Raw genomic sequence first — 15,600 nt, 5'->3', positions numbered from 1 at the left:
CATGATTAAGAAAAAGGGAAATAAAAATAATTTTGGTAATGGCAATTCTGTATAGTTTACAGTTCATTTAGGTTAAATTTGTAACTACCACTCAAAAATTAAAATTTCTTATAGATATTTTTTTATTTGTGTTATTTTATTAGCATATAAAGAAAAATAAAAATGAAAGTCGTTATATATGAATTTTTCATTTTTATAGATAGTTCCTTTTTATTATTTATGTGAATTTTGGAGAGAAAAAACTAAAATTAAAAACTCAATTATAAATGTATTAAAAAGAAGAAAAAGGTAATTTTAGTAATAATGTCTAATTTATAATTCCTTAAATTTAATTTTATAACTCACTATTTTGAAAATTAACGTGAGAGCGACATGTAATTTCTCAAATAATATCATAGATATATTTTGTAGTCTATATTATTTTAAACTATGGACTTGCATTTTTGTATAGATGAACCATAAATTTATCTATACATTGGAGAAACATTTTTTCTGTCACCACATTGGAGAAACTTATTCCTTATGTCAAAGCATTTTTTTTTCTAATGTCAAAGAACTCATTGACTTTCAATAGCTAGGATTCACTCTTCGGTTTTTATACATGCAAACTTGGGAAGCAGATGCTCTGTTTCATATGTCTGTTTCATATTTATTCTGTAAAAATGGTGTATATGAAACTTGATCCATACGTAAAGTATTTTTCTTCAAAGAAGACAGACTGTTTTGAAATAAGAAAAGTTAAGGAAATAAGCAGAGAGCTTCAACTAAAACACTCAATCAGTGACTTCCTTTTATCAAACAATATCACTGAAATCAAATGGTGTTTCAGTAGCCAAAGCTGTAGCTTTCTGTTTCTTCAGATCAGATTCTAAATCCGACAAAGACAGCTTTCGCTTCTTGACTTTTTCCTCAAGTAATCTAATCCGTGCCCTAAACTCCCGTTTTTTCTCCTTTTTAAGGAAAGCCTCGTCTACTTTCTGACGCAACCAATGCAACTTAAAGCCTGCTTTTGTTAGATCCAAAACTGTGCTGTCTGCTTTGTTTAGATCGTCCATTGTGAGCTCATCAGGCGATTGGCATAGTGTCATAATTAGGTTGAGAAGAACACCCATGTAAGCATTTCTAAGCTGTTGGTTCTTTAAACTGAAATCTGATGCCATGTCTGGATATTTCTCAAAGATTGCCAACACTTGGTTCACCTGTGAAACAAGCAATGTCCAATCGTTGTTTATTTGTTTTACACTATTAATATTGATATTTATAGTTTCTTGATTTATCATCACCTGTGAATCAAGAACCTGAAACCCATTGACTTCCACAATTTCATCAGCATCGTCCGATGACTTGGACCATTCTTCAGATGAGGATGAGTAACTCTGTTCGTCATCGCTAGACTCACTACTCTCTGTATTGTTCACCATTGGAACAAAGATAATCACTCACTTTTGAACTAGAAATGCTTAGTTAAGGATGATTACCCTTCAGTTTAATTTGCAGAAAGGAATAGAGACCATAGAGGATATATATTTGGGGGAGATAAGAAAGAGATTTAAACAAAATGCATGCATTTGTGACTTGATATTCATGTCATAATAACAAAATTAATAAATAGTATAATCAAGCAAGCAATGTGATATTAATGGTGTCCATCTAATTGAGCTACTATTTTCTTCTTCTTCTTTTTTTTTACATTTGAGCTACTTTTTTGCCGTGTATTACTATGATGCATGCATGTATCCAACGGTATTCTATGAAGATACAAGATGAAACATATATTGAATCATTCCTTCCTCTTTTCAAAATTGGTATAGTGAAAATCAAATGCATGAAAATGTAAAACAAACAATAACATATACGTTTCTTATCCACCACACTGTCACACGTAGCAATTACTTTGTTTAATACTCGAAAGTAATTTAAAATAATAAATCAAGTACCGACCAAATACCGAGTACATGACGAGTAGGGAGTAATTGCATGTGCCCACCCGACAACATTAGACATGGACATTTGGATATCGTTTTTAAAAAGGTTTCATTCGGATATTACAAAAAAAGGATTGGATTCGAGTCGGGTCTTCCCGCATCTAGGTCTAGATGGATTCGGGTTTTAACTGAAGTAACCAAACAATTTCATTCTATTCGCATATTTTATATCTAAACTATTTAGACTTATCCGAAAATAACCAAAAACCCAAATATACTCAACATATATGGTTCGAATTGGTTATTTTTTTGTCCCAAAGTAACCATGGATACAATGTTATTTGGGTATATATTTTGTATCCAAAATATCAATTTATATCTGTAAATGCCCAAAAGAACTATTATATTCAATTTATAATTTAATTTTAGGTATTAATATTAGTAAGAGTATAATTATAAATAATATTATATATATTTATATGTTTGGATATGTTGAATACTTTTTCGGTTCTCGGTGCGGATCGGGTTCTTTTTGGTTTTTTTGGGGTTTCAAAAAAGAATATTTTTGGATATTTAGGCAGGATTCGATCGGATTCGATATCCTGATTTTCGAGTCGGTTTCAGGCCAGCTGGTACGAATATTATGCCCAGCCCTAAACAACACTGTGCTCGGACACATAGAAATTACTTTGTCATCAAGTAACCTAGCTTAAACCGTTTATTCGCAAAAACAATGGGATAAACGCAGCAGATGTAAGAAGCAGAGCTTTGACTTAAGTCACTGATGACTTCATTATCCAAACAACATCACAGAACCAAGATTGAAAACGAGTAAGAACACCAAATAAAAACCTCCAAGTACCTGCAGCGAACTCAAAAACATTACATAACATCATCGAATGAGATAGGAGCATTTGCAGCCGACAATTCTAGTTTTTCCTTCTCCAGCTGAACTTCCAAGTCTGAGCACTTCTGCTTCAAATCCTTCAACTCTTCCTCGATTTCTCGCACTCGAATCTCACCACCCTCCTCTTTCTCCTTCTTCTCAGCCATCTCATCAACTTTCTTCTCCAACCAATCCAATTTAAATCCAGCGTTTGTCATGGATTCCAAAGCAGCATCTGCCTCGACCAGATCAGTGTAGGAGAGCTGGTGAGGCGACTGGCGCAGAGTTTCAATAAGACTAAGTAGCAAGCTCATGTAACCCGTCCTAAGATTTGGGTTCTTTGTACTAAAATCAGATGCAATATCTGGGTGTCTTTTTAACAAATGGCTCACAAGTTCCATCTGAGAATGAAAACAAAAACCAAAAACATAAAGAAGAATTTCTATTCAGACACATAGTTTTAGTTTCTAACCTGTGAAGGAAGAAGTTGAAAGCCATTAACATCCATGGTTTCTGTTATTGTTGAAGTTTCCTCTGTTACATCAAACTTTCCAAGAACTTCAATAACCTCAATCTCAGCAACAATCTCAAGTTCTCCGTTTACCAAATATCCACTCTCTTTGGCATGGATTTCATTAAGGGGGAACATCGATACACGACCCCTACGGGGAGTTTTCTCATCAAACCACTTTTGTTCATCTGTAGATACATATCAGAAGTTGACATAATCAGTCAATTTACAATATTGAATAAAGCATTGCAAGATATACTCTCATGTGGTTGAATAACAATGTTCACAACTTGCACAAAACTTCAAAACTAAATCTAAAACCATCCTAATATAAAAACACACTTGAGAAAATAGAACACTACAGTCTGACATTTTAAACTTTTTCATAATGTTCCTATACTCAAGTAAAAGTTTATTTCCATATTTTTCATATAATTTTTTAATAATGTCATACATACAACTAAAATTGTAGTATAAAATTGTGATGACGTTTATTTGCCTATGCTCCAGACTGGGTCTACTAGTACCAAGACAAGCCTATATAAGAACTCGGCTCGAAAACCAAACATAAGAGGCGATCCTCTAAGTGATTACGATACTGTCAATGAAAACAATTTGCATAAAGTAACTCTTGAAAAAGTGAGCAGTGGTGAAGAAATAATCACCGTTTTGTCTGTAACGTTTTACGGAGTTTTGATTGATTATAGTTAGGGAATATCGGGCGTTTCTTCTCCATCCACAAGGCAGTGAATCATGATCGGCGACTTCAAGAAACAGAAACAAGTAATCAACGTTCTTTCCCTTGGGATAGGTACAAAGACGCCTGCATCAAGAACGAAACAAAGAATAAAAAAACAGTAGTGTGTGGGATAATGTGACCTAAATCTACATGGACGAAATAACTTGAAAGCCTTTACCATTTACAACGAGCGACAACGAATGGATCAGAACAAAGTTTCTGGCATTGTAAAGATGAGAAGTTCTTAATCGTCCAAGTGATCTTCTTTCTTGATTGCTTCTCCATAATTGTTCTGCGATCTAACTAGCAGAACATAAATGTAAGAAAAACCCTAAATTCAGAATAACACACATCCAACAGTTTTAACGTTAGGGTTTACACTCTTGGTACATGTGCCTCTCTTTGTAAACTGTTTATAGCAAAATAATTTTACGATTTAAAAAGCAAATATAATTCAAGAATTTGTTAACATATATTTTTGATAGATAAGGTTGTTGAGATTTTTATTTATTGATAATTGTATACATGATTTGGAACAAAACAAATAAAATATTGTTTTAACTTTTAAGTTTTACTAGATTTTTTTTTTAAAAATGATGCTATTTGTTTTTCATGTCACTATTTAAGGCTGGACAAAAAACTCAAATTCGAAGAATCGAACCGATCTCAATCCGAATAAGTAGTACCAAATACGAATCGAAATTGATTAAATATTTGAATTATTCAAAATTTTGGTATTTGAAGAATCGAAACCTAATCCGATCTGAACCGAAGTATTTTGGATATCCAAAATAGATTTATATACTTATATATATTAATTATTTTTAGATTTAATATATATAAAAACATCCAGAATATATATGATACTTTTAAGTTTGTTTAAATACTTGAAAATATATACAAATAATCAAACGTAAATATCTAAATTAGTTAAAATATACTCAAAACTCCAAAAATACTTATATAATTATTAATTCTTTATCCAAATATTTAAACCAAACCAATTTAAATTGGTTATCCAAATCCGAACTGAATTTTTAAAGATCTGAACCGAACACGAAATCTAAACAGACCCGAAAACAAACCCGAACGCCCACCTCTAGTGACTATTATATATCCTATATGTGTCATCATAGATTACAAAGATATGTACTATCATATAATTATTCGTATTCTATATGTACCATCAAATAAGTTTTCTTATAATTAACATTATTTTATACGTACAATCAAATAAATAATCAGATATATTATATTTTTAAATTTCAATGTGAAATATAAAAACTATAATTTAAGTTGGTGTTTCAAATTGAGTTTTGTATTGTATTTTTCTTATAGATATTGAAAACATTTTTATAATGGTTATTGGAAAACATGTTAGTAAAAATCAAATTTTGAATATATGTATATTTTTGAATGAATTTTTGATATAAATCAATTTTAAATTATTATTTTGATTTGAATATGTATATCAAATAACATAAACCCATTAGTTTTTAAGATAATGTAATGGACTTCCAATTTTTTTAATAACATAAACTCATTACCTTTTTTTTCGTAAGTTAGTGATATCTATGTTTTCAAACAACAATATTTTTTAAATTGTTATCTATATTGCCAAACAAAAGCTTAAAGTACTTCTACTTTAATAAGTTAGATATAATGTTGTCTTACATAAAAAAAAATATGACTTAAAAACATTGTAAGCAACATACACTACGATGTGAAGTTAAATAGACGTAGAGCTATTACTTTTTCCTCAAGTAACCTGGCTTAAAACCATCTCTTCACTTAAAACCAATGTACTCCATTACGTAGTACTAGAAACCATTTGTTCACCTAAAACAAGAACCTCCAGCCTAAGAATTCAAGAACATTAAAAAACATCATCAAATGAGATAGGAGCTTTTGCAGCCGACAACTCTAGTTTTTGCTTCTCCAGCAGAGCTTCCAGGTCTGAGCACTTCTGGTTCAAATCCTTCAACTCTTCCTCGATTTCCCGCACTCGAGCCTCACCAGCCTCCTCTTTCTCCTTCTTCTCGGCCATATCATCGAGCTTCTTCTCCAACCAATCCAATTTAAATCCAGCATTGGTCATGGATCCCAAAGCAGCATCTGCCTCGGCCAGATCAGTCTTGGAGAGCTCGTGAGGCGACTGACGCAGAGTCTCAATCAGACTAAGTAGCAAGCTCATGTAACCCGTCCTAAGATTTGGGTTCTTAGTACGGATATCGGATGCAATCTCTGGGTGCCTTTCTAACAAACGGCTCACAAGTTCCAACTGAGAATGAAAAAGAAAAGCATCAAGTAGAATCCATATTCAGAGAGCAGTTTCAGGAAACAACACAAAAGGCACCATACTATAGAACACATAACATATTTAGAGAGCAGTTTTAGGAGACAAACACAAAAGGCACCAAACTATAGAAGACATAACATTTTCAGATAGCAGTTTTAGGAGACAACACAAAAGGCAAGGCACCATACTAATAGAACATGTAACATATTCTTAGAGATTTCTAACCTGTGAAGGAAAAAGTTGAAAACCATTAATATCCATGGTTTCTATTATTGTTGAAGTTTCCTCTGCTATATCTAACTTGCCAATAGCTGCAATGACCTCAATCTCAGCAACAATCTTGAGTTCTCCGTTTACCAAATATCCACTCTCTTTGGCATGGATCTCATTAAGGGGAAACATGGATACACGACCCCAACGAGGAGACTCCTCACCAAACCACTTTTGCTCATCTATAAAATACACAAATCAGAAGTCACATAATCAGTCTAGTGACATTGAGTAAAGCTTACATGTTGTGGTTTCGGGTCTGTGGGATTACGGCCTGGTATTCAGAAAAAAAAAGAAAAAGAATAAAGCATTGCAAGAAATACTATCATGTGGTACGAAAAACAATGTTCACAACGTGGCACAAAGCTTCAAAACTAACCTAAACCACCCTAACACAAAAACACCCTTGATAAACATAGAACAATACTGTATGCACTAAGCAACCGATTACTTTGCCTATGCACAGGACCAAGCATGCTAGTACCAAGACCAGCCTATATAAGAACTCGCAAACCAAACATAAGAAGTAATCCTCTCTATGTGATTATGATACTGTCAATGAAAACAATTTAGATAAGTAACTCTTGGAAAAGCGAGCAGTGGTGAAGAAATAATCACCATTTTGTGTGGAACGTTTTATGGTGTTTTGATTTACTATACTTAGGGAAAATCGAACGTTTCTTCTCCATCCACAAGGCAGTGATTCATGATCGGCGACTTCAAGAAACAGAAACAAGTAGTCAACGTTGTTTCCCTTGGGATATGCACAAAGACGCCTGCAGCAAACAAGTCTACTGTGTGAGAGATATCACCTGAATCTTTATGGACAAAAGTACTTGAAAGCCTTACCATTCGCAACGACCGACCACGAATGGATCAGAACAAATTTTCTCACGTTGCAAAGATGAAAAGTTCTTGATCGTCCAAGTGATCTTCTTCATTGAGTGCTCCCCCATGATTTTTCTGCAATCAAACTAGCAGAACATAAGTGTTAGAACAACCCTAAAACTCTAGAGTAACAAGCAGTCTTAATCTTAGGGCTTACGTACAGTCTTGGTGCATGTGCCTCTCTGATTTAAGATATTTAAAAAGTTGATTTCGTTCTAAAAAAGCGGAAACCAGTATTTTTAAAATATTTCATAAAATATTTAGGTTACGATTACAAATCAAACATAGTTTTGGATTTTGTTAAAAAAAATTAATAGATATTTAATCAACAACCTTCTTAACACTTTAAATCTATTAATTAGCTGAACAGAGAACATGACGAAGAGAGCATAGAAGATGAGTCGGACCATATGGCGGAAAAAGAAAGTAACTATTCGGCTTCTTTACTTTGTTTTCTTCTTGCAGGAAACTTGTAGCTTATCCCAAGGGAAATGACGGTGATTACTTGTCTTTGTTTCTGGAGAATCTTGCTTATTCAAAAAAACTCTCAATACGTCAATGTAAATGTTTATCCATCTGATCAATGCTTGATTCATTTTATTGAATGATTGCAAAAAAATTATTCAACTCTTTGTTTTGTAAAGGGTGTTTTAGGTTGGCTTTAATCTTTAGGTGCATAGTTCATGAAGTTCTTTACCTAGTGTACATGAAGTAATTGTATGAATTTCATTTCGTGATGTTACAGAAACCAGCCACTGGTTTGAAGGGATTACTACTCTTTGAATCCATGATACCCCTTACTGAACTTCATGCAGAGGATGGTGGGTTCTCGGTGAATGGAGTACTCGTGATTGTAATCAAACAAGTTGAAAAGTTTTGTTTATACATCCCGAGATATGAGATAGAGCCTTGGAATTTGATTGGCATTTTAACAAGACAAAAAGAAGAGAGCATAGTTTAAACACTAACGAAAGCAGAACATTCTGTTAGTCTTAGTCAGACCAGTTCTTCTCCATATTCAGTCTCATACTGCTCAATCAGCTAATAACATAGCTGAACGAGAGAGGAACTCTAGCGTCGAAAGCCTTTTTCATTCCTCAGCAAAAATTTAAGAACCAAGACCACCAGCTTCATGCTATGCAACTGTACCTGGAAGTGTGCATATCTTGACAAGGTGCTGAGTAAGTACTCATAGCTTCTCAGTAACAAATTTAACTAATTATGATCAGAAATTGAACCACACTTAAGTGAAAGCAAAAAGGATTAATGGCTAAAGAAATAAAGAGAGAAACATATGATGTGATGCAGCAATACTTTACCAAGAACCAGGAAAACCAAAAGTCAGTACTCCACGAATCATGAAGAAACAGATGATATGCAGTAAAAATTCTTAAACATTGAAATAACAAGAAATTGAGGTGCATGAAGAAGAGAAACTTAGTTGAAAATAAAACCAACAGAACAAAAAGCATAGAACAAAGAGAATGCGACTTCAAAAGAGTTCCCACTTATTAAGAAAGAGGTTCTGGTGTCTCAAACTAAGACAACAGAACACCAGATGACTAAGATCTCAAATCATCAAACAACATCGTCGAAGGTGAGAGAAGTTCTGGTGGCTGACAACTCTTTCTTCTGCTCTTCAGCAAGAGCATCAAGCTCTTCAAACTTTCTCTTCAGTCTCAGTGTTTTTTCCTCAGTTTCTTGGAGCATGGCCAAACTGGACAGCTCTTTCAACTTCTTTTCTTTGACTTGCTCCAGATTCTTCTCCAGCCAATCAACCTTAAATCCTGCATCTTTCACATATTTCAGTGCAATGTCTGCTTCGATAAGATCTTCATTGGATAGTTCTTGAAGTGATTTGCACAATGTCTGAATTAAGCCGAGAAGGGAACTCATGCATGCGTGCCTCACATGTTGGTTCTTTGCACGAAAATCAACTGCAATGTCAGGGTGCTTTTCAAATAAACGCCCCACATATCCTACCTGCGAGTGGAGACAGACATAAAACACATATGATATATATAGCCTTATTTGGTCATTAGAATAAGCAAAGTATTATACTTATAAAAAAAAAAATCAATGGGAATGAGTCTTCTAGAGTAACAAACACACACCATTAATAAATGTCTTACTTGTGAAGGAAAAACATGAAAACCATTGACATCAATGCTTTCCATTATTGATGAACCTTCCTTCAGCAAAACACAATCATTTTCCTCTGTCTTCTCAGTTTCCACTGGTATATCTTGAAGAGCATCAACCTCCACAACAATCTTCACTTGATCGTTTACAAGGAAGCCACTATCTTTGTCAAGAAATTTTGGAAGCAAAACCACAGATGTATAAACCAAGTCCATTGTCATTGGATAAAACCATTGCATCCCTTCTGTAAAATTCCACCCAAATGTTTAATAAACATCAATCTAACATGCATTAAAAAAAAAATCTTGGATACGATATATGATACTGACAATGACGAATTAATCTCGAAAGAGAATCCTGAGGTTTAGTAAGAAAAACCTTTAAATATGGAAAGCTCTTCCGAAAGTTAATTCACAATAGTCAGGCGATACTTGAGATATCTTTTTAGTTCAGTGGGCAACGATGGACCGTAGTGAAAAAGCACAGACAAGTCTTCATGTTTGACTGCATTGCGAACAGCTCCAAGGCAACTGCCAATAAACACAAAATAAATGAATCATTACAATATAAATGAACAAAAGAATGGGGTTAAGACTTAAGTGTTACGTGTACCAGACGTAGCCAGTAGTGCCTATCTCATAAGGATCAGAATAACGAGTTTTAGATTTTGCTCCATCCTTGTTCCCAATAATACTTAAAATTTGCTTAGGGAATATATATGAACTGAGCAAGATTACCTATTGGTGCATGTTACTTAACTTAGGGAACATGAACTAAGCAAGTGTAGCTATCGGTGCATGTTTTCTTAATAGTGCAAACGTTTCATATATGTTCCACTATTCTACTTTTAACAATTCTAATATGTTCTGTGTTGAATTTATGATGAATGGAATAGAATATAGATTAAACATATTAATACAGTTTTGTCAAAAAAAGAACATATATATTAATACTGTTTGTAATAAGAATATATCGACGCAACGTTCCATATTACAAAGAATGCAAATGATCGGAGGAAATGTGTAGAAGGATTTTCATAACTCAAAGAGCCTAAGAACTCTCCAAGATCAGTGTGACAGGCACAAAGTAGTTTACTTTCTCGTCAAGAAACTTAGAGATACAACAAATTTAGTAGACAAAGCTTAGATAGACCGTAACGGCAAAAGACATTTTCACAAAATGACACCAAGTTTAATTACATAACAAGAGAACATCTTGTTTTGAAACCAAGGGAGAAAATAAGACAACAAACACACAAAATGTCTAAGAACTCAAATAATCAAACAACATCATCGAATGACATAGGAGTTCTTGTGTCCAACAACTCTTCCTCTTCCTTCTCCACTAGGGCATTCAGGTCTGAACATTGTTGCTTCAGTTTCAGTAAAAAATCCTCCATTTCCTGTAGCCGAGCCAAACTGGACTGCTCTTTCTCCTTCTTGTCTTTAACTATGTCCAGCTTTTTCTCCAACCAATCCACCTTAAATCCAGCGTCTTTCAAGTACGTAAGTGCAATGTCTGCTTCAACAAGATCTTCATTGGAGAGATCCTCGAGTGATTGGCACATCGTTTCAATTAAGCTGAGCAGTAAATCCATGCATGCGTTTCTCAGATGTTGGTTCTTTGCACGGAACTCTACCGCAATATCTGGATGTCTTTTAAAGATAAGTCTTACAGATTCTACCTGTGAATGGAGGGAGATGTATCAAGCATCCGAACACAAAAGGTTACTCATACAAAACAAATGATCATGTGTATTGAAGACTAACAAGCAGTTTGCACCATTTACAAGTTTCAAACCTGTGAAGGAAGAACTTGAAAGCCATTGACATCCATGCTTTGAATTTCAGATTTCTCTGATGCGTCCGAGTATCTTTTGGTAGTAGAAACATGACACAAACCGACAGGAAAAAAAGGGATTTAAACACATGTAACTTAAATCAATACAATAGAGGAAAAGTGAATCAGAATGAGTTAGTATGATACATATAAGATAGCCAAGAGGAGAGACTCTTTATCACCCAAATGAACTTCTTATCACCTTGATTTTCCATGAAGTTTCCTAACAGTTGAAACTACAAGAGCAGGACAAGAATGAAACCATTAATCAAACAAAATCTATAACCAAAACAAGAGGATCTTATCTAAAGATTACCCTCCAAAGTCACGTATATAGAGAGAGAGGTCAAACACTGCAGCACTGCTAACATACAAGTTCGTAACTTCAACTTTGAAGAGATAATCAGGAGTGCAAAACATTTTAATTACGTTGGGGAGGATAGCAAATCGTTTTAAATCATCATCGCTGGTTCCCAATAAGAGGTTACTTATTGTTTAGGGAACATAAACTGAGCTTGAGCCGCTATTGGTAATACAAACCATCACAATAACTCATTTATGATGAAATAAGACAGAAATGGAACAAATCAGAACGCCAATAATGCCCTAAGAAATGCAAGTGATCAAACAAAATCATCAAAGGAGAGAGGAGCTCTAGCTGCAGACAACTCTGCCTTTTCAATCTCAAACTTATGCTTCAAGTCATGAAGTTGTACCTCCATTTCTTGTACTCGTGCCTCGCAAGCCCTCTCTTTCTCCTTCCTTGCCTTTAGTAGGTCCAGATTATTCTCCAACCAATCCACCTTAAATCCCACATCTTTCAAGTACGTTAAGGCTATGTCCGCTTCCACTAGATCTTCACTGGAAAGCTCCTGAAGTGGCTGGTACAGCGTCTCGATTAAGCTAAGCAGGAAGTTTATATATGTTGTCCTCAGATGCTGGTTCTTTGCGCGGAATTCTACTGCAGTTTCAGGGTGTCTTTCAAATATAAGCCTCACTGATTGTACCTGAGAGAGTCCAAAGATTTCTAAGCCATATCATACAAGGTTTTACTTGAGAAGGATAAACTTGAAACCTATTAACATCTATGCTTTCCATTACTGCTGAAGCTTCCTTGAGCAAAACGCTAGAAACTGGGCCATTCTTTTGCTCTATCTTGCTCTGAGGTTTGTTTGTTATCTCTTATTCCATTGGTACATCTTCTTCAGAATCAACTTGGACAACAACCTTGACTTCACCATTTACTAGGAATCCACCATTTTTGTCATGAATTTTAGTATAGGACAACATGTGTATACAAGCCAACTTCATTGTCCCTACTGTAACATTTCACACCAATGGTTAATCAACACCAAATAAAGTATTTACTTAAAAATAAGGCACATATAAAAAAAACACTGACTTGTGTTTCAAAAAACAAATTAAAAAAAGAAGAACATAATTGTTTTCTTTAAGTAGTGCTGCTGTGTCTAGCTCTACATATACGCCTACTCTAAAGGTTCTTGTTTCAACTTTGAAGAGAAAAACAGGAACGCAAAACGTTTTTATACCTCCATAAGGAAATCAATCGCTTTTGCTCCTCATTGCTTGTTCCAATAACAGTTTAATTTTTTTTTGCTTAGGGAACATGAACTGACCAAGTGTAACTATTGGTGCATGCAACTTAGTAGTACAAAAGTTTTCTATACGAGCAACTTTGGCTCATTGTTACTTATCCTTCTGCCATCATTACGAAATAATTAATGGTAAGATGGACGAATAATAAACAAGTCTATCTAGAGCCAACTGGCTTGACCATGACTATTTAAGCGCCACTCCTGTTTTCATACATAAGAGAGCGTTACATTACCACCAAGATTAATAACCATGTCATGACTCTTCCAGCGTGAACCTGATCTTTTCAATACATGACAACGTGACATCTTTCTGCATAAGTGCCTACGAACTTTACAAGAACCAGATACAAGTTCCAGACATAGATTATTAACTTTGTCCTCATCTAATTGATAGCCGAAACTTTGATAGACCATAGCTGTAGAAAGTACTAATTTAACAAAATGTAACAACTTCAGACATAAGTTCAATCACCTTATAAGATAACTTCTTATTTTGAATCTAAAGGAGAAACAATAAGCGAACAGCAACACATTCGTAAGAACTCAAGAGATCACATCATCGAATGACGAAGGAGTTCTGATGGCCGACAACTCTGCCTCTTCTTTCTCTACTAGAGCTTCAAGATCTGAACATTTTTGCTTCAGTTTCAGTAAACTATCCTTCATTTCTTCAAGCCGGATCAAACTACACTTCTCTTTCTCCTTCTTTTCTTTAACAGTCTCCAGCTTCTTCTCCAACCAATTCACCTTAAAACCAGCATCTCTCACATATGTCAGTGCAACGTCCGCTTCCACCAAATCTTCATTAGAGAGCTCTTGAAGTGACACGCACAGCGTCTCGGTTAAGCTGAGAAGGAAACTCATGCATGCGTTCCTCAGATGTTGGTTCTTTGCACGAAACTCAACTGCAATGTCAGGGTGCATTTCAAATATACGCTTCACAGATTCTCCCTGCAAGCGAAATGTAAATGTACAAAACATATAAGAAAGGGCCTTTAGGAATCATAAAATGATCTTGCCTCTACTAAAGTAACAAAGGTTGCACCATATATAATTATTGATTTCATACCTGTGACACAAGAACGTGAAAGCCATTGACGTTCATGGTTTCCTTTCCCAAGTGAGCTTCTTTGAGCGAATCAATAGATTCTTCACCGCCACCGTGCTTGGACTTTTTCACAGGACGGCATGACTCTTCAGATTCCTCTGATTCATCTAAATTGCCAATAACTTCAAGAACATCAACCTCAGCAACTATCACGAGATCTCCATCTACCAGAAACCCTTCTTTCTCATCATGAAGTTTGGTAAGTGGAATCATGGATGAAACCCCCAGCACCGAGCCTCCTCATCAAACCAGCAATGTGTTTCTTTAACAATTGATATAAATAGTTAATTGCAGGATAACAAGACCACAAATACTTAATGTTCTTTTTCTAGACTTAAGCTGACAAAGACCACTTAGAAATAATTAATCAAATTGTTAGCAGATTGATCACTGAAATGAGAATCACCTTGCAGTTCTGTATCACTTTTCAAATTTTGTTTCACTATGGATAGTCGGAATTTCACATATTTTCTCCATCCGGAAGGCAATGATTCTGAATCAGCAACTTCTAGATAGAGAGACAAGTAATCAACCTTGTTTCCCTTAGGATAAGCATGAAGAAACCTGAACAAAAAAAAAGAAAGTAACAAGTCACCAAAACGTGGAATGTAGATGATAGATTTTGTATCTAGATCCGACAAAAACATTTGAAGAAGAAAGAAACTTCTCTGTTTACCATTTGCAGTCACCGATCAGGACTGGAGCAGAGTGGCAGATCTTACATTGTAATGAGGGGAAGTCCTTTATCACCCAAGAAAACTTCTTACCAACTTGCATGGCCATTGATGTGATAAAACTCTTCCTAAGAGGGGAAGTCCTTTATCACCCAAGAAAACTTCTTACCAAAGTACAAACCCTGAAGAAAAGAAAAAAAAAAAGAAGCCATTTCGTCTGATTATTACACACACAAGTTCGTAATCATACGACAATCAAACACTCCATCAAGAAACAAAAAAACTAAGATTCAACTGTGTAAACTCTTAGAACTAAGACTGTACTAAGTAATCCTTTATTTAAAATAAACATTCAACGACAGATGTTGCTAGTTTTCACAGACAGAAATCGAATAGTATCCAAGAGAATCAGAAAGATTACAAGTTAAATTACTCCAGGAAGAAGAGCAACAGTTGGTGACTGAGAGAGAGAGAGAGAGAGAGAGAGAGAGAGAGTGTGTGTTCTGCCTTTTGAAGGGATTCTACCTGCAAAAGATAAATAAATGAAAAAAAGAAAAGGCATGAGCCGCATGAAACTCGAATAGTGTGCATGAGTGCAATGAGGCTTGGTACTTGGTGAATTGATGCCCTGACCATAATTACGAATTAATCAATTGTGAAAAAGGTGATTATTAAAGAAGTCTACGCAGAGCCACTCCCTTTT

The 15,600-nt window shown here is 34.9% G+C and overlaps 5 protein-coding genes and 1 pseudogene across 5 annotated transcripts; all 6 read right to left on the bottom strand.

The window, feature by feature from the left end:
- Positions 1-347: 347 nt before the first annotated feature.
- LOC106395785 (MATH domain and coiled-coil domain-containing protein At3g58280) lies at positions 348-1,952 on the bottom strand. The gene has a single exon (XM_048778335.1). The coding sequence runs from the start codon at positions 1,419-1,421 to the stop codon at positions 795-797; it is 627 nt and encodes a 208-aa protein (XP_048634292.1). The 5' UTR covers positions 1,422-1,952; the 3' UTR covers positions 348-794.
- Positions 1,953-2,451: 499 nt separating this feature from the next.
- Positions 2,452-4,896, bottom strand: LOC125608261 (MATH domain and coiled-coil domain-containing protein At3g58360-like). Its single transcript, XM_048778334.1, has 4 exons — positions 4,240-4,896; positions 3,988-4,145; positions 3,284-3,510; positions 2,452-3,212 (listed from the first exon to the last, which is right to left on the bottom strand). The coding sequence occupies exons 1-4, from the start codon at positions 4,344-4,346 to the stop codon at positions 2,808-2,810; spliced, it is 897 nt and encodes a 298-aa protein (XP_048634291.1). The 5' UTR covers positions 4,347-4,896; the 3' UTR covers positions 2,452-2,807.
- An 861-nt stretch (positions 4,897-5,757) lies between these two features.
- On the bottom strand, positions 5,758-8,765 carry LOC106432605 (MATH domain and coiled-coil domain-containing protein At3g58360). Its single transcript, XM_013873449.3, has 4 exons — positions 7,480-8,765; positions 7,249-7,406; positions 6,586-6,812; positions 5,758-6,342 (listed from the first exon to the last, which is right to left on the bottom strand). Exons 1-4 carry the CDS (start codon positions 7,584-7,586, stop codon positions 5,938-5,940), a joined length of 897 nt encoding a protein of 298 aa, XP_013728903.1. The 5' UTR covers positions 7,587-8,765; the 3' UTR covers positions 5,758-5,937.
- A 331-nt stretch (positions 8,766-9,096) lies between these two features.
- On the bottom strand, positions 9,097-9,875 carry LOC106432602 (MATH domain and coiled-coil domain-containing protein At3g58410-like). Its single transcript, XM_013873447.1, has 2 exons — positions 9,651-9,875; positions 9,097-9,501 (listed from the first exon to the last, which is right to left on the bottom strand). Exons 1-2 carry the CDS (start codon positions 9,873-9,875, stop codon positions 9,097-9,099), a joined length of 630 nt encoding a protein of 209 aa, XP_013728901.1.
- A 1,044-nt stretch (positions 9,876-10,919) lies between these two features.
- On the bottom strand, positions 10,920-11,496 carry LOC111215312 (MATH domain and coiled-coil domain-containing protein At3g58430-like). The gene is made up of 2 exons (XM_022718774.2): positions 11,461-11,496; positions 10,920-11,344 (listed from the first exon to the last, which is right to left on the bottom strand). The coding sequence occupies exons 1-2, from the start codon at positions 11,494-11,496 to the stop codon at positions 10,940-10,942; spliced, it is 441 nt and encodes a 146-aa protein (XP_022574495.2). The 3' UTR covers positions 10,920-10,939.
- Positions 11,497-12,122: 626 nt separating this feature from the next.
- On the bottom strand, positions 12,123-15,006 carry LOC106432600 (annotated as a pseudogene).
- Between the last annotated feature and the right edge of the window lie 594 nt (positions 15,007-15,600).

The sequence above is a fragment of the Brassica napus genome, chromosome A4 (assembly GCF_020379485.1).
Source record: "Brassica napus cultivar Da-Ae chromosome A4, Da-Ae, whole genome shotgun sequence".
Lineage (NCBI taxonomy): Eukaryota > Viridiplantae > Streptophyta > Magnoliopsida > Brassicales > Brassicaceae > Brassica > Brassica napus.
The sequence above is the reverse complement of the archived record's forward strand: the minus strand, read 5'-3'. Positions and strand labels throughout refer to the sequence as shown.